The 21,891-nt window shown below is 39.3% G+C and overlaps 1 protein-coding gene across 11 annotated transcripts; it reads right to left on the bottom strand.

The window, feature by feature from the left end:
• Positions 1-729: 729 nt before the first annotated feature.
• Positions 730-21,853, bottom strand: Frl (formin-like protein). 11 transcript variants are annotated; one of them, XR_001925532.3, is made up of 11 exons: positions 21,564-21,730; positions 20,205-21,054; positions 10,200-10,283; positions 6,650-6,736; positions 4,389-6,059; positions 4,101-4,320; positions 3,743-4,035; positions 3,128-3,682; positions 2,939-3,058; positions 2,476-2,821; positions 730-2,064 (listed from the first exon to the last, which is right to left on the bottom strand). XR_001925532.3 is itself a non-coding variant. In XM_089259539.1 (10 exons), exons 2-10 carry the CDS (start codon positions 20,481-20,483, stop codon positions 1,855-1,857), a joined length of 3,549 nt encoding a protein of 1,182 aa, XP_089115665.1. In that variant the 5' UTR covers positions 20,484-20,786; positions 21,739-21,853; the 3' UTR covers positions 730-1,854. The 11 variants fall into 11 exon arrangements, 8 of the variants coding, with proteins under 8 accessions (XP_089115665.1, XP_017956216.1, XP_089115662.1 ...); XR_001925531.3 differs by having other exon boundaries at positions 1,955-2,094; XR_001925533.2 differs by having other exon boundaries at positions 1,955-2,094; positions 4,389-6,032; positions 21,564-21,729.
• Between the last annotated feature and the right edge of the window lie 38 nt (positions 21,854-21,891).

Here is a 21,891-nt window from a genome sequence, read left to right as displayed (position 1 = left end):
ATACGGCGATAAAATTAGTTTCAGTTTGAAGCTCGACGCGTTCGGTCGTTATATTTTTTGATCAGATCAAAATAAAGAAGCAGCTTTGCAGCTAAAAAAATTTGCGTTTTAAAACAATTTTTGTAACCATAAACATATTCATTAAATTTTAAATATTGTCAGAACACATATGAAACTTGCCCGCTCATCGTATTATTGAACAGTTGGCAGTATAACAAATCTAATCGTTAGACTTCCTCCCGTTATTTTGAATATTCAAAAAATCATTTACGCCTTTATATGAAAACAACGGATTTTTTCTTTTGGCTAGTTTATTTGGTTAATAATTTATTTAAAATAGTTTTAATGTGTTCATATATTGTTATATCTGTGTATATATATATAAAATGCGGCATCTGTTTGTATTTATCTGGTTTTTCGTATACCAATCTGGTTTCTTATCAAATTAAATAACACAATATTTAAAACTAACAATGCAGCGGTGCTAGTTTATTAAACGTTTCGCTCTCATGCTCGCTTTATTTCCTTTTTTTTTTGGCAAATCAAAAAACATGTTACGAAAAGATATGCATAAGGACCATGTCATTAATGCCAATGGCACTACCTATATTTGTTTTACTCGTAGTACAAATGTGCTTATAGTTCAACTAAATTCGTTAAGTGTTGGGTTTTTATAAAAGGAAAGACACTAGACGAGACGCCTATATTCGAAAAAGATCGTTACAAAGCTTTTTGTTTTATTTTGTTTTTAATTATTAAGTGTGTGTATATATGTTGATGCGTGTACTTTTCTTTTGTTTTTCTTTTTGTATAATATAAACTGCTCCATATCAGTCTTCATCAAAACTTTCGTGGCTCGTGAGAATAAATTGGCTCATAAATTGCATATATTATGTATATATGTACATAGCTATATATATTTTTGTATATAAAAATTCTACATAAAATGTTATAAAATGTGTTTGTTTAATTTTTTTGTTTCCGTTAGTTTGTATATTTTTAAAAAACTTTCTAAAAAATGTAATTCGCATATAAAAAATGTTCATGTTGCTTGCAATATTTGGCGCTTTTATTTGTGTTTATTGCAGTATTCGATTTTTTTCTCGTTTTGTTTAAGCAGTGTGCAAAATGTGTTAAATATATGTAGATTATATAATACAACAAAATATATAAAAAACAATACACGTATATAATAGGAAATTTACAATAAAATGTATTATACGCATGCATACAATTTATTACTTAAGCAATATGTGTAAAAATGATAGATATATAACTAAATACATGATAGTAAAGTGTAAAAAACTTCATTGCCATCTCGGATGCAAATCAAAATTCCAATTTGGTTTAAAAACTTATTCAAAATATTAATAATCATAGAATATATATATGCATACATATATTTACACACTTTAAATATAACAATTGAACTTTCGATAAATACACTGTAAAAATTTGTAAATTTATAACTTATACCTAATGCAACCAAATATAAAATGCAATTTTATAAATTTTGGCGACAGAATATCTCAATAGCAGAATAGCATAAATGAGATTCACAGAATAGGTACTGAATCGATAGTACTGGAAAAATGTAAAATTTTGGTTAATTACGAAAATATAAACGAAAAATATAAATTTCAATGATAGCACAATGTTAAAAGCGGGGAATGTGTCTATTTCTGTATGTGTGTGTATATGTGTCTGGGTGCGTCTGTCCAAAACAATTGAATCGCCCGATCACATATTTCAGTTTCTTTATCTAAGACTTTTACACATTCGTTTTTCGATTCGCTTTTCAATTTTGATTTTTGCCTCTGCCCAGTTCTACAGCCAACCAACTAGCCAGCTAGCCTAGCAGTCCATTTCCTCTAGAGTGCGCGACAAGCGGTTATCAATGCGTCGGCGTTGGGAGCGCCTCACAGCGTCTGCCCTGCGATATGGCTCGTTCTTGAGCCCCAGCAATATGTCCTCGAGAGCGCCATTGTAGACCTCGTCCTGTTGCAGCAGCTTTTTCTCGCGCACCGAGTGCGTCTTGCTCTTCAGCTCATTGATGACGGCATCCTGCAAGGAGAGTGCGCAAGTTGTAGGCAACTGATTCACAACATGCATTGAAAACAAAAGAGAAAAATTGTCAGATTAAAAATTAACCAGCACCCACCGAAGTGACCAATAGACTTATCGTGGATTAGTTTCCAAGTTAGCATTTAGCACAAATATGTGAGTATTAGTAATATGCAAAAGCATTTGATTAAATTGTTAAGCGCACTATATCTCTTAAAATACTACACGAAGAGTATGTTTACCACAATTTTACACATAATATACACACAAATTTATTTGGTATTGATCCGAATTAGTGAGATTTCTTTTGGCAATTGGATTAGCAGAGAGCAACAAGGCAGGATTTAGACGCTAGGGATTAGTGTGAGCCAAATGTTAGGGGACAATATACACACCAGCCAAGCGACTTACACTAGGATATAAACACAAACAACGTCCGTCAAATGCGCCCCCAAAGTACTCGACTAGAAGCTAGTGGATGGTTGTGGTGGTGGTGGTTGTGGTTGTGGTGTGGTGATGCTATAGGTGGTTGGTTGCTTGGGTTTATGTCTAGGTTGTTGGCCCAATTCAAACCCACGCCCCACAGCCGCCCCGCCCCAAATGGTGAATTACTAGAGTATGTTAGCCAAATAACCAATACGTGCTAAGGCTGAGGATGTTGCCTTGGGTGCTATACTATAAATAGTATTTTATGCAGTTAGGGAGACATGTCCACAGTGCTATGCTGCTTGGCAAAGTCAAGCAGGCAATGTATTTGCTGCATAAATCAAAAGCATAACAGGTTACATTTCCATAACAATCAAATCAATGTCACCAACTTGAAAGATGTGGCCGTCTTGTTGGCTGATAAGCTTCCATTCAGCCGTCCACTCACCTGTTGCTTCTTCTGATTGAACTTGTTGCGCAGCATAACCTGGTCGCTCTCCTTCTTCGTTGCTGCCAAAGCAGCAGCCTGCTCCAGTCGACGACGCTGTTCGTTCTCCTGATCGAGTTGCTAAAAACACATTGAATAGATGTTAAGTATATAGACCTTATATATATGTTCTAAAATACTCTCGCTTACTTTGAAGGCACGTGTGAAGCGCACAATCAACGCGAAGAATGCAGCTGCGTCCGCATTTCGTGACGAGTCTCCAAAGTATTCCACACACTCTTTGAACGCATCCTGCGCCACTCGCAGATCGCTCTTAATCTTCTTCAGCTTGTCCTCGGAATTGTTCAAGAAGTCCCGCAGTATGTGTGTCTGTGTGCCTTTCACACGCAACTCGACTTCCTTGCGCACCTGCTCCATGCCCTTATCCAGCTCCTGCACATCGGCCACAACGTTCTCCAATGCCACTGAGGCCGCCTTTTCAGTGCCATATAGCTCGCACTCAAAGTTCAAAAGCTCCGGAAATTTGGCCCTTATCGTGGCCACAATGTAGTGCAACAAGGAAGACCGCTTATCAGTTGACTTTGTGTCAATCAATGTGTCCAGAGATTGCAGCTTAAAGCCGTATGCCGGTCCGCGCTTGTTGCTATTGAGATAGTTGCCAAACGCCAACACTATTTCCAGCACAGCTTTGAACTTGCGAGACTGCTTCAGGGAGTTCGAGGCGCTGGCGATCGATAGGACTTGCTGTGGGAGATAAAAAGAGGTTAAGAAAAGTATATTTGATGGAGTCGTGCGAGACCTTACCGGACTGATGAGATGCACACTGTCGACAAAGTTGCCCATGTAATTCATAATGGCCAGCTTGGAGGAGATGCGTTCAACGCGTGACAATTGCAACATAAACTTGTCTTCCTCGGTGAGCAGCTGCTGGTCCTTGCGTTCAATTATGAACTCCTTGTAGGCCTTAACCTCCGCATCGGTGGGCACCATCTTTTGCAGCAGCTCCACGTTCTCCAGTGACAACTTCTTTAAATCTAAACTATGTATGGCCGCAACAACATCATCAATGGGCATGCCCAATTTACGACGAGAGATTGCTGAAAGATAAACGAAAGAAATCTATTGTAAAAACAAAAACGTTGCATATTTACAAGCTGCTTACCTATGTTTCTTAACCTCGTGTGTTCCAGCAGCGAGATATTATCGGGCTTCTTGAAACGTTTACTGGGATAGGAAGAGAGAGAGCCATCTACCTCGCTGCCATTGCTGCCATTGTGTAGAGGGCCACCGATGCCGATTTTGAAACGTTCTTCGAATTCGTTAAAGTCGATTTGCTTGAAGATCTTCTCGTCGTCCAGCTCGTTGAATATGGTGCCGCGAACCTGAGGCAGAGATTTTTAAAAATTTGAATTATTAAAGATAATATTTATAAAAAATCAATAAAACCCACCTGATTCGGCTTGAGCGCTATCCAGTTAAGCGTTGGCAGCTTGTATTTGGTGGGCACCTTGCGTTTGATGGTCATGGCACCATCTGGAGCTGGCATGAATCCAGCAGCTGGAGGTGGCGGAGGCTGGAACGAGCTTAGCATAGGCGGCGCATGAGGCGGGGAGGGAACTGTTGAGGTGACGCTACCGTTCGGACTGCCCAGTGGAGTCAGACCCTGCATCATGGGCGGCGGTGGCGGAGCTGGTGGCGCTGGAGGAGGCGGCGGCGGTGGTGCGGCTGCTGCTGGCATGGGCGGCGGTGGTGGAGGTGGTGGTGACACTGCACCATTCGCTGAACACGCCAGCAGACTGCCGTTCACCAAGGTGCCATCGCCGCTGGAAGCGGATCGAGGCAGTGAACGGGAAAGTGTTTGCAGCTCCAGATTCTTATTGTGTAGCAGTGTATCACGTTTCTTGAGCTCCTGCTCGTTCTGCTGCAGCATGCGCTGTAGCGCATTGAGCTGCTCCTCCGACTGCTGTCGCAGCATGGCCAACTGGTCACGCTCCGCTTTCAGGGTTTGGTTCTCCGTCTCCAGCTCGGCGAATTTGTATAAGAACTCGGAGTTGCGATCTATCTCGCGCTCCAGCTGATCCTCGAGCTCCTGCACCCGCTCCAGTGCCGACGTCTTAGTTTCCGAGTCCTCCATCAATGCAGCCACATCAAAGACATTGTCCAAGTAGGCGGATATTTGCACCTTCAGCTCTTCAGACTCGGTTAGCCGTATGCGCTCCAAATACTTATCCAAGCCCAGAGCCGTAAACTCGTATTGCAAGTGGACGCGGTAGTTCATGTCCTCCACAGAGTGAACCACAATGTTCATGAACTGCATGCAGGCAACCATAAAGTCTATGTTAAAGGCCTCAAAGTTCATGAAGTACTCCATGAGCGTCTGGAAGCGCCGCTGCTCTTGGCACACATCCTTGAAGTTATCGAAGGAACTCAAAATGATCTCGTGCCCGCCCTTGACCAGACATATCGCCGCCAGCAGCTCCAGCACCAGCGCCTTGGTGCGCAGCGACTTGTGTATTAGACTCAGCGCAATGCAGTTTATCGCCTCGCGATGCTGGATGACCATATTGAAGCCGTACTTGTTGTTCATGATCGCTCGCAGGCACATTATGGACACGTGTATATCGTCCGTGGCGGCGCCCATGTTCAGTTTGGCGATGTGGCGCGATCGCCGCTTCAGGCTGGGGCTGTCCAGCACCTCGGCAATGGTGGGTCGCACAAAGCTGTAGGAATGCGAATGACTGCTGTGGGTGCCCGACTGCTGTCGGGAGCCGTCTAGCATTAGAGAGCCGTTTGTCAGGTTGGCATTGTTCCCCCCACCGCCTGGACTCATCGAGCTGTTGTTCAACACCACCTCGCTGGCATCTAGGCCATTGATCAAATTCAAACGTTCCTCGGACGCACACAGAGCGCCCTGCAGACGCTGTTCGTGTCGCATCATCTGCAGCCGAAAGCTGAGATAATCAACGAGAGCGTCTAGGCCCTGGTTGGTATCGTCCAGGAACTCTTTGACCCATTCGATATGGTTGGTGCGCAGCGAGATCTCTAGATCCCGCAGCACCTGTGTCGACGTCGATTCCCCGACCATCTTACGTTTCTGACAAAGAAAGTAGAAGAGGTAAAGCTGTAAGTGTAGAAAGAGAGAGAGAGAGAGAGAGAAAGAGAAAGAAAGAGACGGGAAAAGGGAAGAGTTCGTGTTGGAACATGGAAAACAGGATAATGAGCGCAGGGCGTAACGATTAATGATTGGATGATTCAATTGTTCGGTGCAGGGAAATGTCAGGTAATGTGCATTTGAAGAGGGAAATGTCGTGATGGGTTGGTTGTGCGTGTGTGTATGTGTGTGTGTGTGTGTGTTGTGAGTAGAGAAATTGAAATTTACACATTAATATTGGAGTAATAGAAATATTTTATTAAAATTTAGATAGTCTTCTAGGATCTGGTATTTTGGCTTTGATCGAATAAGTTGTTAATTCAGTCGCTTCTCTGCAACAACAGGAGTCAGACAAAGGCACCACACAGTGAACTACAGTGAGCTACAATAGTACATGTACGAGTAGTAACTACGGCTACACAGGAAGAGCCAGCGCTCTTAAGGACAAATTAGACAGAGATAGAGAGTGAGAGAGACACACAGTCGTTACGAGAGCTATACGCACCACCAACTTTCAACACTTCAGCCAGTCAGCCAACTGGCTCCAATTGCCAACTTACCCGATGACTGCGCGACGCCTTTGGATCCAAGTAGGTTCGCAGCTTGCTCAAATAATGGGAGGGTGGGTCCTTCGCCTGCACCATTTCCTGTAAACGAAATAAAGTCGTTGAGGTTAGCAAAATCCATTTAAAAAATGTAATTCAAGTTTAAGGAAAGGAGAATGAAATTAATTCAGATTAACTGGTTTAGAATGTAAAACTAAGAAACTTTGAAGAGACCTACGTAAATCGATTACGTTCGCTTCACTCATAGGAATATTCACACATTGTTTCTATATATTTCTATATTGTATTTAAAACTTGTTTTAGCACAGTTTTTGATTAATGATCGAGATCAACTGCCTCCTGCAATGCTCTGCTCAGACCCGAAAACTTTCCCAATTATAGACAATCAATTAAACACGGTAACTGCCGCAATCCACGAGTTTATAAAAACTGTTGACTAACCAAAAAAGTGCTGGACAGAGGCCAAATGGAAAATACCTCCTCTCTCAAGCATTAACACTAACTTAGCGGCTTTTACTTTTGTTTTGCTATGGGTGCTGTGTTGCGTTGCCTTTGTTGTTGTTGCTATTGTTGCCTCTGCCAACTGCATATTTGTGTACCACGCTTACGGTAGAGCCCTCTCTCTATCTCCCTGTCCCTCTCTGACTGCCCAGAGCTCGCTGTCTTCAGCTCCGTGGAACACACAAGACCACAGCGATCATATAAGCATCGATAGCTTGCCTAACTTTAAACATTTTTTTAAGCATGAAGCGTGGTATACTTGTTTTTGGCTTTTTACTATGCCAACAACATACCATAACAACAACAACGACAACAACAAAAGCAACGCATGACTACAACTAAAACTATGTGTGGGTTTTGGTGCTTTGCCTGTGCAACTTCACGGAGTAAAAAAGAAAACCAGTTTCATTCTTTTCCTAGTCAAACTGCGACTGCGACTGCGACGGCATAAATAGAAAAAAGCCAAATATATATACAGATATACTACTATATATATGCATATATATAGCTGCTTCTATATATGTATATGTATATTTAACCAGGTATGGGGCGTCCGAGCGGCTCCAGCGATTAAAAACTGCAATTTATCGCAGTCATAATAATTTGCATTTTGTCACTGCGAGCCGCTGAGAGCATAGAGATACTAGTGGTGGTGGTGGTGGTGGTGTTGCTGTTGGTGTTGGTGGTGCTGCGCTGTCATGGATCGGATTGCCATGGGTTGTGGGATTGGCCGTAGCAGCAGCTGAAGTCCTCGCGACTCCAACGTCCATTGTTTGTGGGTTTAGGCTGCGTTTTCATTCAAGAAGTTGGCTGAATTATGGAAAACAGGTCTGTTGGCATGCAGGCGGTTTAGAAGAAGCAGAAAAAGGCAAGACTGCGGCGACGAAAACTGCAGATTTAGGCATACCCTGTATTATGCAGGAAACGGGCAAGAATCGACTTGGTGGAAGATATGACAATGTCTTAAAGTAAATCATTTCGAGTGGAATACCTATTTAAGAAAGCCCAGTTCATTGATGTAGAAAGCCGTGATTATAAGTATATAGAATATAGGCATTGAGTGGTTCCAGCTTAGCTTACTGCTCTCTTTTAAAAATAAAGTTAAAATAATAAAATATGATGTATGAAAATATAATTTGATATATGTATATCTCAGGTCATTAAAATATGATATTACTTCAAAGAAGCAAACTTTTAAATATTGTTAGGCATTTCAATCAAATGAAATATATGCCTAAAAAATCTGCAGATCAACAGAATGTCATTAATATTATCTAATGCCTACAAAACTGTATATTTCTAAGATAGAAGTTTAGGGAGCTTGTCGAATATTGAGAGGCACTTATCTTCCATGCAATTTATGATAGTAAATGCTTTACAGATCAGCAAGGAGTAACTTTCTATTCTACACTCCTGATCATCAAGAGTGTTTGATTGTATCGCGCTTACTCCAACGCCATTGGCGAATATTTTGTAGGCGCAGCTCTTGAAAATTCAGTGACCCAGTTTAGTGCTCCGACCAGAGCCGCTAGAGAACCAAAACCGAGCCATGGCACGCTCTGTCGCACACGTTAATAGTTTCATCATAACTCCCCAAACAGAGCACGCAATGTGGACTTGTGTGTAGACATGGGTCTATAACACATGTAGCCTTGTTGACATGTGTGTGTGTTTGTGTTTTTATTGGAGCCCCCACACTGACGCCCATTTGACGTTCTATGTGTGGCTTAATATAATACTCAAATGTTATATATGGTTTATTTAATGCCCCAGAGCCCGACGAGCGTTGTTCAACGCCATTTGAATTCAGCAAGCGCCCAAATCGTTTTGAAATTGGATTCATTTTGCACTTTTACAAGCTTCAAACGCGACAAGCGACATCAACAAAAAAGCAAACGTCGAGCACGCACTGAATAATGATATATGCATATAATATATATAGAAAATATATATATACAAACAGATCCATATCAACCCAAAACACATGCCTAATATGAGGCTCAGGCGGAGTTACGCCGAGTTCGGAGCTGCGCGAATTTCAAGATAAATTATACTCAGATATGAACATCAAGTGCTACGTAGTTCAGATGTCAGCTAGAGAGGGTTTTATAAATGATGATGCTCAAAATGAGTTAATGGGTTTTTCGGAACAGGTTGACAGTTGGCAAGGTTAACGCACGACTTGGCCTCCTCAAGGAAGTGTGAGCTGTAAGTGAACTAAAAATGTGAGCCCAATAATCTAACCTAAAGCTAACCCTCTATCTACATTTAAATATTTCTAAAGTTTCTCTCTTGTTTAGGGCCCAATGAGGCCCTAAAAGAATAATTTTCATGATTCATCTTGAATAATAAATCATCAAGAATAATTTCACATATTTCGACAGTTCCTCAATCGTTCTAATAATAACTATATTCATATCGAGTCTTGTTGACACTATAAAACCTCAGACTATCCTATATATATCTATATACAATTTTCATTACGACTTAGAAAATCATCTCACTGTAACAGTATATCTCTAACTGGATAATCTAATAGGAAATGTTACAATCTTGAGTCTTATTGACACTATAAAACCACAAACTATCTCACTTTATATAATTTACGAGTTAGTTGAATTTGTTGCTGTGTTTACCTAGCTCTCATGTGAGCTACAATTAAAGCGAATGACATTTGGCATAGTTAATTAGAGCCGCGCGACACTGTCGAGTGGGTTCCGAGAGGTCACAGTTCAAGACTAGAAACTGTTTTAGGCGTTGGCCTTCCGCCCCGTTGATACGTAGACAAAGCGGGGCAGGGAGTGGCGGGGGCTGGCTCTACCACTACCACACTACTACTGTCGCACCACACATATAATCTGCAAAAATTTGCGTTTGGCATAAACAGGAAGTTGCGGACCGAACGATGATGATAAACACGCAGCCATGCGGTCTGGCAGCGGCAGCGGCAGGGGCCTGGGAAGGCTGGGAAGGCGTGGCCGGCGGTTTAGGCTGTTTAGTCATGGCACGGCACTTAAGTTTTGAAATTATGAACTCTACTTACTTGATCGCATATCATGTCCCACTTCTTCTCGTCATCGTAGTTACGCAACAGCTTTGCTTTGTCCGGTGGCAGATCCATCGAAGCCTGTGCGATAAGAGACAAAACAAAATATATATTTATGAATAATTGCCATTTAAATGAAAAGCCATTAGCTAATGGCCATAAAAGTGTGCAGAAATATAAATATGCATTTAAAGTCGAGTTGCAAGAGACAACAATGCATGCGAATTGCGCTAATGGACTGACAAAGGTCTTTCCCGACCATCAAATCCCAATTTGATTTCCGCAGATAGTCCAACTGAAGCCGTCAAACATCATACTCAACCAAGATTGATCGAAGCCAATGTTGAAAACTACGTTTGTATAGTCTGTAGACCCTGTAAAAGTTGTTTAATGAGTTGTACTTATACCACGATTTGAGTTAATTTTAATGAATTTTAAAGATTGTTCTAGTTGGAAATACTTGAAAACATAGTTAGCAGCTGTTTCAAAATTAGTCGTATTTATACCCTACACACATTGAAAAACGAATTTTGGGGTATAATGGTTTTATGGAAATAAATACAACAGGCAGAAAAGGGACGTGATAGTCTAATAGACTAATGTCTATATAAATGACGAGCTGAGTTCAATCGGCTCTGTCCATAGGCTCGTCCAGGGCATACCCTATAAACTATAGATATTATTGATCATTAGGGAAATGTGAGTCAATATAGACATGCCAATCAATAGGAAATACATAAATTCTATTTCATCTTACTTTGGAACTACCAAGAAAAAGGAGTTAATATTATCAGAAAAATGTAAAAATCGTACAAATTGCATTTATAATAGGAAATACAAATTGTAGCAGCATACAAAACTGACTTGAAGAACTTTATATATCTATATTAAGCCCATACAACAATGACGAAACTGTTTTAAAACTTATATACACTTAAATAGAAGCCTGTTTTACTGAATTCTTTTTAGTCAATGACTCATCCGGCAGGTATGCCAATAACCTTACATCTTACGACGTAACTCCCATCTAGAAATCATATATTAAAATAACACTCCGGCGTTAAGTACTACACAAAGTAATTTTTTTTAATCACCCATTCAATATTTAAAAACTCTCATATCTCGTTTACTTTGAACTCTTATAAGTGATCTTGCTCTAAAGTAAACGATCTTACTTTTCAGTAGCAACGACACCTCAAATCCTTGACTGATAAAAAGTAAAGCGGATTCCATGCAAACCAGCTATTTAAACAAAAATTACGTTTACTGATTAAGTTAACCGCAAATTCCTCGCTGAGAAGATATAAGCAATACGGTAGCGGTCGCCGTGAAAGGCCTCAGCGATAAGAAGTTGAGACTGAGATAAAGGGACTATAGCGTTTATAATAAAAAAGGAGCACACATTCGTATATATCTTGCTGATAAGAACTGAGAGGATGTTAGATAAAATTTGTAGAACCTTCTAGACAGGCACTTGTAGAAACGTATACATATAAATTATAAATTAGCTGAAATGGCGCTGTTATCGATATTTACTAGATTTCACAGCTGCAACGTCTGTTGCTTTGTTGATCAAAGGCAAACCTAGGAACATTTCATGGCTAGACGATATTAAATTTACACCTGACACCAGGCACCAGGCTGCACCTGTTAAACAGCACTGACAATTAAATAGAATTCGCTATAGAGTAGGGCATTTGCATCGATGCCACGATGTATCTGTGGCTTCCAATGACTTTTTTATGACTCCGATTCACTCAACCAAAAACATCAATCAGCCCAGCCACTGGCAGTCGACTGTGATGCCATTGTACTTAAATTGTACGGGTAAATAAATATACATATATTGTGTTTTTTACATTTTACTGAGAATGTCCCGGCCATAATGAAGTCAGCAAATACGTTTACGTGACTTCAATTGGGTGCAGCCGTGTCAATCTTCTAATTGGAGTGCCAACAGACGGCGCAGGAAAGGGTGTGGATGGTGTGTGTAAGTGTGTGTGTGCGTGTTAGTGTCAAGATGAAAAAGGCGTCAGTTTGGTCAGGATGTTGGTCAGAATAAACAAGTAAGAGTGCTCCAGACTGATCGACTAGGAGATACCTAAACATATATATTTCTTTTGTAGGTGGACAATCGTAATGAAACTTTCATAACGTAATCACAATGTTTAAAAGTGTGTATATTCCCAGGCACAAGGCGAAGGGGGCGTGGTATCTAACATCTGTACATTACAAAATCTTCGTATCGATTATATTATATATTCAGCAAGAATATGAAGTCTCCAGATCTAATAGTATTTAAATGAGGTTTCTAAAAAAAAAATGATAAACTCGTAACTGAACAATCTTACATCTTCTGCAGATAGGCGCATTATAACGGACGGACGGAAGGATAGGGTTATATCTACATAGCTCATCGCCCTGATAAAAAATACATATACTTTATGGGATCTGTGATGATTCCTTCTGCCTGTTACATACTTTTTTACAAACTACTATACCATGATTTCCCATTGGGTTTAAGGTACAGAAATAAATACATATATATTATATACATATCTGCTAATACATATTATATACATACATATATCTAATTGGAAAACTCAATTTAATTCCAGTGAAATTCAGGCAAGTGAAATAAAATTTCAATGGAATCGAAAGCGAATTTGACAAGCTGTTTATAAACTTATTTTTGTTTTTTAAAGCAGAAATCCCTTGCCTCTACACATCTCTCAGCAAAGAATTTATGAACTCTTGAGATTACTCAGTATTAAATCTGTTCGCCAACACGATTTGCGTATGCCATTTTTTAATGAATCATGCCCCGCCGTGCGGTCTACTACATAGTAGAAAAGAAAGCAAATTAAAAGCTGAAAATTAATTTTATAGTTTAAAAAAAACTAGAGCATTATTGAGTCTACATTTTCATTGTTATTCGACCTATATATGTATATGTTAATCTGCGGTTCAATCAAAAAGGGAAATACTCAAATAGTGCGCCGGACTCTGATGCTTAGTCATACGCCAAGAGCGTAGATCGACCTGCTCAAAAGGGGGTACCAGAGTCGCCCATTATGCACACCCACACACATGCAAACACACACACACACAAGCGCAAACATTCATTGAACACAATTTTAAAATGCGTATCCGGTACGACGGCTGGGCAGTTGGATTATTTTGTGTTGACGACTAATTTATATAGAAAAAAAATGCCGCTACTTATTTTTGCCTGCTCTGGCATAAATATTAAGCGGCCCATGCGAGTCGAAGTGAGAGAGAGAGAGAGAGAGAGAGAGAGAGGCTTTGTCATTTATTATTCCGAAGTATACACAGTCGTATAGCTATATTGTTGGTTATTTAAAAAACGCGTCGAGGCAAATCACTCAGCGCCAAGAGGCCGAGCGGAACAGAATGTGTGGAGCAGAGGAGCAAGTGGGGAGCGGAAGCAAAAAAAAAGGTGACTGGGGCCATTGGCAAGGGCAACGGAGCAACAGAGCAACGAGCAGCCCTCGCAGTAAATAACAAAGGCACACACTCCCCAAAGCACGCAATAATTACAATAATAATAATAACAATATCAATCAATAAGACATTGCAATAATTTTCAGTTGCAATTTTCATTTACTCATTGCACGGCTGCGAAATGTTTATCAAATCAAATATTACATACATCACGTTTCATAATATACAATATATAAATAATGATAAAAAAAAACTATAAACAAAAGAAAGCAGAATGAAAAAACTGCATGACAATGAAGTAATTGTTTAACTTGATTAACACACAACTAAAAACTGGGAAGTCTCGTGTAAAATTCGTATAATTGACTGTGAAAAAAACAAGATCATGCGAAAATTCACTTAGTCAGCATCAGGTAATAAAAAACTCAACGAAACAAGACACAAACACTAAGACGTGAATGCAATAATATATAATTTGTTATAAATCAAAACTATTTCAAAGCCAAAAGTATTAAAAAATCGCGGAGTTACAGCCTCTCATTAACACAGAATTGAGAGATAAAAGGGGAGTGACAAAAAATCGAGTGTAGGAGTGACAGATGTGGGCAGGGATAGAGAGAGATTGAACGCAAGTGAGATCGATTGATAGGGAAAAGGAAAAAGAGAGAGAGTGAAAGAGAAATAAAACGAGTGACAGACATGGGGAGGGATGGCGTGAGAGAAAACATGAGCGAGATTGTGGGAGTTACAAAGAAGAAGAAGGAGAGAGAGCAGCTGAAGATTGGGAGAGAGAAGGCAAGAGAGATATAGATATAGAGATATATAACCAAAAAAGAGATAGGCATAGCCAAGCTATGTATATTGCTGTACGATTTTCATCAACTAAATATATATGTGAAAAAGGAGTAATAATAAAGAGTGGAGTAATAAAAGTTATGTAAGAGTGAGAGAGAGAGAGAGAGAGAGAGAGAGAGAGCGATTACAGGAGAAAAGAATCGAAGTCGAGAAAGACAGATACTGTTGACAATGCAAGACAAAGAAAGTGTGTGGGTGGGCAGAGAAGAGCCAAACCAAAAAGGAAATAAGACCAGGAACACGCAGTTGCGTCAAAGACATAAAATATATGAGACGTTGCCATCTTCGGAAAGGAATTGATGATATGGTCTTTACCAACTTTGGCTGTCCTAAAAATAACTAAGGAAACACGATCTGCATACAAAGTCCAAGGCAACTCAGAGCGAAAAACTTGCATATTTTCCCAATATAGAGTCCATTATTATTAGATCGAATAAAAATCCCTGCTGTTTACCCGATACGCATAAGCCATAAAAGAGCAAAGCATAGTTTGCAATCTTAAGTTCGCACACTCAATTATAATTATGCGCGCTTAGCTGCAGATGCAGAACAAACTGCATTGTAATTTATGTGCTCTACTTGGCCTGTTTGGGATTGGTCTTACATCAGTTCACATCGAGTCTATGCTCGCTTACGCTTTTTCTGCGCGCACAATACCAGATGCAGCTAGCCTCGCTTTTTTTTTTGCCTAGACACCACAAGAAGCGAATGCCCCCAAAGGGGACCGCCAAGGAAGTCGAGGCGAAGCGATAAGCCAATGCGAACTATATATACAAATATAGATATATACAAAATAGATAAGTACACAGCATGTGTTCCTCTGTTTCTGCAGTCGTTAGATAAAGGCCAGCAAACGGGCAAACTCTGACAAAGTCATCATAGTGCTGAATGAATGCCTATAAACAATGAGTATTAATTCAGCAACAAAAAAAAAAAAAAAAAAAGAAAAGAAACATCTGTGCTTTTTGTCAGCCACTGAAAATGCCATTAGGGCATTAGGGAAGCCCGAACTGAACTGAACTGAACTGAGCTTCGATACGTAATGGCTATTATCTATTCTAAACAGAGTTGATTGCGTCTACTGCGGCTACTGATGCCGTTTTCATGATGATCACAATGATGATTATGCAGACGATAATGGCGGGCGTGATTAAATGAGTGAAAGTCATTTGTGTCTCGCGTGAAAGCTTGTAAATTAATGAGGATTTTATGTGGTTAGTCTGACAACACCCACAGCAGCCGACATAAAGGCAACAGCACCACCATCACCACCACCACCACAGACAGTCGGAGCCACTGCATTAAGCCTATTAAGTTTTATGGATATTAAAATGCTATTACACAAATTAACCAACTATTAATTATCATTAAGTCAACATAAAGCCAAAGGATGGATATCTTATATAGAAGGACGTTATGACGTGAGAATATACATATATCTATATCTTGCCTTATAACTTTGCATGCATTTTATTGCACCAAAATATTTATTACAAAGTTTTTTTTTTCAACTTAAATTTAGCAGTTAATTTTGCAGTTGGAAATGAGTTTATTATTATTTATGATTACCTATGAAACAAAGGGCTGTAAGAAATTGTTTTTTGGCCACAAATAAAACAGCTTAATCGAGTAGTATATTAGACCCATAAAATGATTAATAGATTTATTGTCATTTTTCAAAAGAAATGTAATATTACTTGGAAAAATTCTTAGAAACATCTTTATTGACATAGACATAACATAGAGCCAATAAAATGAATCACGTCAAAAAACCAGTCGCTGGGGATTGTAGACCAAGAGATACCCTGAAGTCCGACCGATTTGTGTCTTTAAAGCGTAACTTAACGAATTAGAATAAAATTTTTAACATAAAATCTGAATAACCTATAAAACACGAGGCAATCTAGATAAATTCAAGCTCCAAACTAAAATTAATCAAGTAAAATGTAAAACTTGTATTTGAAAATCAAAAGAATATCAATCGATATTGTATGAAATTGAAATTTTAACACGGAAAATATACGATAAGCCAATTTTATAACTGAATTCGATAACATTTAGAGGGCAATAATTATCGATTATCTGAAACTCGAGTTTTAAAAAACCAAACAAAGTCAATTGTCTTGTAAAGATCTACGCGATTATACGAAAAGACAGACAACTGGGACATGACGAAGAATATATCTGCTTGATGGACACTATCCACATCAGCTTCTGTGCGTTACGTACATTATAACGCAATATTGATGCCTCGATTTCCCACTCGATGCGTTAGAGTATAAAAGAATAGAGAGAATTAGAGCCATAGTTTCTTATCAAAATAGAAAAACTTTAAAGCAAATATAACTTATCATCAATGCAGTAAAAGAATAATGAAGTTGGCCAACTGAAAATAATCTTTTGCGCACAAATCAAATGAAGTTGAATGAAGTTGATGCCATATTAAGTTGCGTTTGCTCTGCTCTGTGGAGATTCGCGCATCTGTCGCGGAGAGACATTTGTTTGCTCAGCTTGGGAGACTGAAGTCAATTTGATGGATGCGTCTCATGCAAATACAGAGAGTTCAATCAACCCGCGCGGCTAACCGGAAACATCTGCAGCAACTACTGCAACCGATTAGACACAAAACGCAAATTATTAGCGGCAATGTTGGCAAAACTCAGACTATTTATAGCCACGAATCGGGCAAACAATTGCCTTCAATTGTGGGCGCGTGTTTGGCACGGACAGTGGCAAGGGCAGTAGACAGAAGCAGAAGCAGAGACAGAGACTGAGACAGAAACAGAGACAGATACGGAAAAAGAGACAATGAGAGAGGCAAAAGTAAACACAAATTAGCCTAAGCCTTTGCGAATGGCGAGACGAGGCCAAGCCAGATGAACGCTACCGAAATGACAAAACAAATTTATGGAGGAGAATTATATGAAAATAAAAAGAAGAAAACAATGCAAATACAACAACTCAATATAAACAAAACAGTTAAACACTACCAGTGCCAAAAAGGGGTAAACAAAATAACCAGAATGATCAACAAGTGCTATCTATGGCAATTTAAATCGAACGTTTGTATACCCTTGAGGCAAGCCAGCAACAACTGAGCAGCTGAAGTAAAAGATCAATGGAAATCATTTAAACGTGGCTAATTGCAACAAATTCGAAAATATGCGAAAGAAAATTCGAGCAACAGTTGATTTATTTACGTAAAAGTTAGAGGTTATGCTACTACATTTTATTTTATTTTAAGCGATAAATAATATATTATATATAATATTATTATATCATACGTATTGAATTATATTAATATTTATTTTAAAATTTTGTTCCTATTATCATATTGTATGTTATTAGTTAATTATTATATAGTATATTACAATATTTAATTTGTGTGAAAGAAACTTTTGACAATTTAATTTTTGTTTATAGCAAAATTATTATTATTAAATTATAAACAATATTATAATATATATACTATTATTTCTTATATTATTTTGCAATGTTGGCATTCATTTTTTATCTTTTACAACGCTATGCAAAATCATGGTAATTTGCAATGTACATATGTGTGATTTCTTTTTATAGATATATCATATCATCATATCAATAATGAGTACTCCAAAAATACTAATACAAAAATAAATAAATAAATAAATAAAAAAATATTTGTGGACTGCATATTTTAAAGATCTCATCTACCACACATTGAGTGATTTTCTTACTCTAAATAATTATTTATGCCTACTAAGCTCTGTAAACTGAGATTAATAATAATAATGTTGATATTTATAATTATAAGTATATTGGCTTAAAGCCGTATTTATGTCTGTTGTAAATAATACGATACTATATTTAATCAGCTGAACTACTCATTTGAATTTCCAATAGACTCGCCTCGAAGAATTATCAACTTTCTAAATATGTTGAGATTCATGCGAATCAGTTAGGAAACACCAGTTTTCCCACCCGTAAGGCGATGCCTTAACGAGCTTTAATCATTTACCTACACGCATAAATCACCTATATTTACATGTTGCATGCAACTTGACAAAGCAATGCTGCCCCCATATACGCGAGGGGTAGATATGAAAGAACAAAAACAAAACATAGGGAAAAGAGAACTCGTTGAGCGGCGTTTCATGTTACATCCACTGGGAACGATGGATGATAAGTGAGAACTCGAGCTGCGCATATAAATAAAGATTTCGTGTTTTTAGTATGGCTTTTCTCTCCCTCTCGCACTCTCTCTCCCTCTATGTATGCTTCTTTTTTTCCAATACTCATTCTCAATTTGGGCGCGAATGGCAGATAAGCTAAGCCGAATGAGTCAGCAGCGGGAAAGAGAGCGGCGACAATCGATCAATTTGCTTTTAATTGCCATTTGCATGCGTCTCTGTCTGGGGGCTAGAGGCCTGGGGCTTGGGGCTACGGATTTGGCTTCGGATTGGGTCACACTCGTTTCTTGTGGCACTCAAGCTCTTTTTTATAGCAACAAATTTTATTTGATATTTTTTCCTTTTTGGCAATATAAAAGCGCGCGCCCATTGTTTAATTAAGTTGACTTTGGTGCGCGGCTTGCTGCGAGCCAGCAGCACTTCAGATGCATGACAAACAGAACAGAACGCCGACGGAGTGAGCGAGAGAGCTGTATACACACACACTCACACAAATTTACATACATACATACATACAACATATGCATATATAGAGAACACACACGAGACAATACACAGCTGAACTGCTGTGCGTGCCAAACGTACAGAGAGTCGCATGCATTTTCTGAGCATGCATGAGAATTGATCTTTTGTCGATCTTAAAACAGGAAGCAAATTGCCTGTGAATTATTGCTGCAGGTATACGGCGAAGTTTGGGAAATACAGATTATATTTTAATTCCGTTTTTGTGTCATGCACGTGCGATAATTGGCGAGGAAAATAAAATTAAACTTGTAAACCCAGTTTGAAGCTGTTTATAGAAACTGTAGCCTCAATTCTCCAGTTTTTAGCAGTTTTACTAACAATATTATCTTTATATATATATACTTTTTTCGACATAACAGGTAGATTTAAATGTTCAAGGCTCCAAGATAAAAAGCCCCAACAAATAAAGTGAGTAATAATCTAAGAAAATCGAAATATAATTTCTCCATCGAACTCTTTGAATATACGAAACCAATTTATATTCTATCTATCTATTCTGTATAAAATAAAATAAATATTAAAATATTTATACTTCAACTTGCGCCTTTTGCTGACTATTTTTATTGGTCGCAGTAATTTTAATAGGTCTTTGAGTATTATTCATTATTTTCAATTAAATTAAGAATTCGAATAAATGTTTCTCAATTCAAACAACTGTGTTCTATACGAATATCCAACAAAACATTACTAACTGCTCTGTTTTGCATGAATTAACATATTTCAAATAAAATAAAACTTGGGCTTTTAGCTGAACCAAGTTAGACTTTATTTAGTTTCGACAAGTTCTAAGTTGATTTCAAGTTCGACTGGGATTATCGCAGCACACGAACATACACATTCGTTCACTCACACGCACACACGCACACATGCGCATACAAAGCGCGATGAGCTCATTCCCAATCACATGTATTGAAAGAGCACGGAAGAGCGAGAGCAAGGGTTGTGGGTGTTAGGATAAAAGAGATAAGGATTTCATGGAGCTACTCACCAAGACTTTGGCAAAGCGACGATCCAGCTCATCCGTGGTGGGCATGGGCTGCTGGCTGCGACTGCGCACGCTCGGCTGCCTCACATGATGGTACTGCGAGCTGGAGCCGATGTCGTAGCGCAGATCCTGCTTCTGGAGCGTCGCACTGTGATGGCCATTGCGCTGCATGGAGTTTGTGTTCTGGTGCTGATGCTGGTGCAAGGGCGGCAGCTGCTGACGTTGATCCTCCTGCCGGTCCACGTCGGCGCTGGTGATGGGCCGAGACTTGACTGCGCCCATTATGGTTGCAAAGCGGCCGCTGCTCGCCGATGCAGCGCCAGTTGTTGCTGTTGTTATTGTGCTGCACCAGCCGCCGGCACCGCCACCGCCGCCTCCGCCTGCCCCACCGCCTCCACCGCCACCGTCGTCGCGGGCGTCGCCGGCCTCGATGCTCGCCGCAGTTAGCGCTGTGCTAAGGGACGTGGACACCGCGCCCCATACAGTGCGACAGAATGCACGGGTGCGTTCGGGGCAACTTGAGAGTTGCTCTTTGATGCCGCTGAAGATATCCAAAGCGATGTTGCTGCCTTGCCTGCGCTCGCCCTACAGCCAGTGAATTTATTATTGTCTATATATTGTAAATCAAGCGAAGCAAATTTATACTCTGGTTTTAGTGTTTTTGTTGTTTCTTTTTAGTGTAACTGTTTGTTTTTGTTGTTTTGCGACGTTTTTGTTGTTTGTTGTTGTTCTTGTTGTTGCTGCTGCTGCTGCTATGGTTGTTGTTGTTGTCGTATTGAACTAAAGGCGAAAAAGTTGCTGTGTTAATTTTTTCTCTTTCTTTCTTTTTTATTTGCAATGCAAGCACTTTTAACTGCAATATTAATTATATATATTTTTATGTTTTACACAGACACAGACATACATACGGAGGAACACACACAAGCATATACACGCCCTAAAAGAATTTTGTTGGAAGCACAAATAATGACACCAAAGTGAGTAATGTGCTTGTTGTTGTTGTTGTTGCTGTTGCTGCTGATGCGGCGGCTGCTGGTGCTGCTGCTTCTTCTTCTTTATATGCAACTGAACAAACATATACACACGCCAACACAAACTCACACATATGCATTCAACACGGGCTCGCATACAATCATACACACTCAACACTCCACACTGCACTCACACACATACACAGGCACACTCCACACTCACACATACAGAGGCACAGACAAAGCGCAGATTTCAATAGAACGCTCCTGTAGGCGTGTTTAGCTTTATGGCCTTCCTTTTAATTTCTACTCTAACCGGTCGTTCGTTTGCAACTTGAATTAAAAGCGCTGTCAATTTGAAATTTGAAATTTAATGATGCATTCGAATTACTTAGGGTTTTGTACGCGAAATTCCACTGCAATTGTTTAAATGCAATTTACATGCGACGGCGCGACCAGAACGACTCGCAACTTCGCTTGTCGAGTTTTCGAACGAGACTGTTAGTGTGACCGACGGTTTGGCACCATTGAAATACCGAATGTTGTGCTCTACAAAATATACTAGCCTGCACGCTCTCCACCTTAGTGTCTATGTACACATTATTTTAACAACAAATTTATGACATGCCAAACAAGTAGAACAAACATATTTTTGATCAAATACTGAAAGCTAACTACTTCATAATTTTCAAACATTTTTATTTGAAAATTGTTATCCA

Source organism: Drosophila navojoa, chromosome 4 (assembly GCF_054131105.1).
Source record: "Drosophila navojoa isolate 15081-1374.11 chromosome 4, UAZ_NAV_1.0, whole genome shotgun sequence".
Lineage (NCBI taxonomy): Eukaryota > Metazoa > Arthropoda > Insecta > Diptera > Drosophilidae > Drosophila > Drosophila navojoa.
Note: the sequence above shows the minus strand (reverse complement) of the source record. Positions and strands in the feature narration are given on the sequence as shown.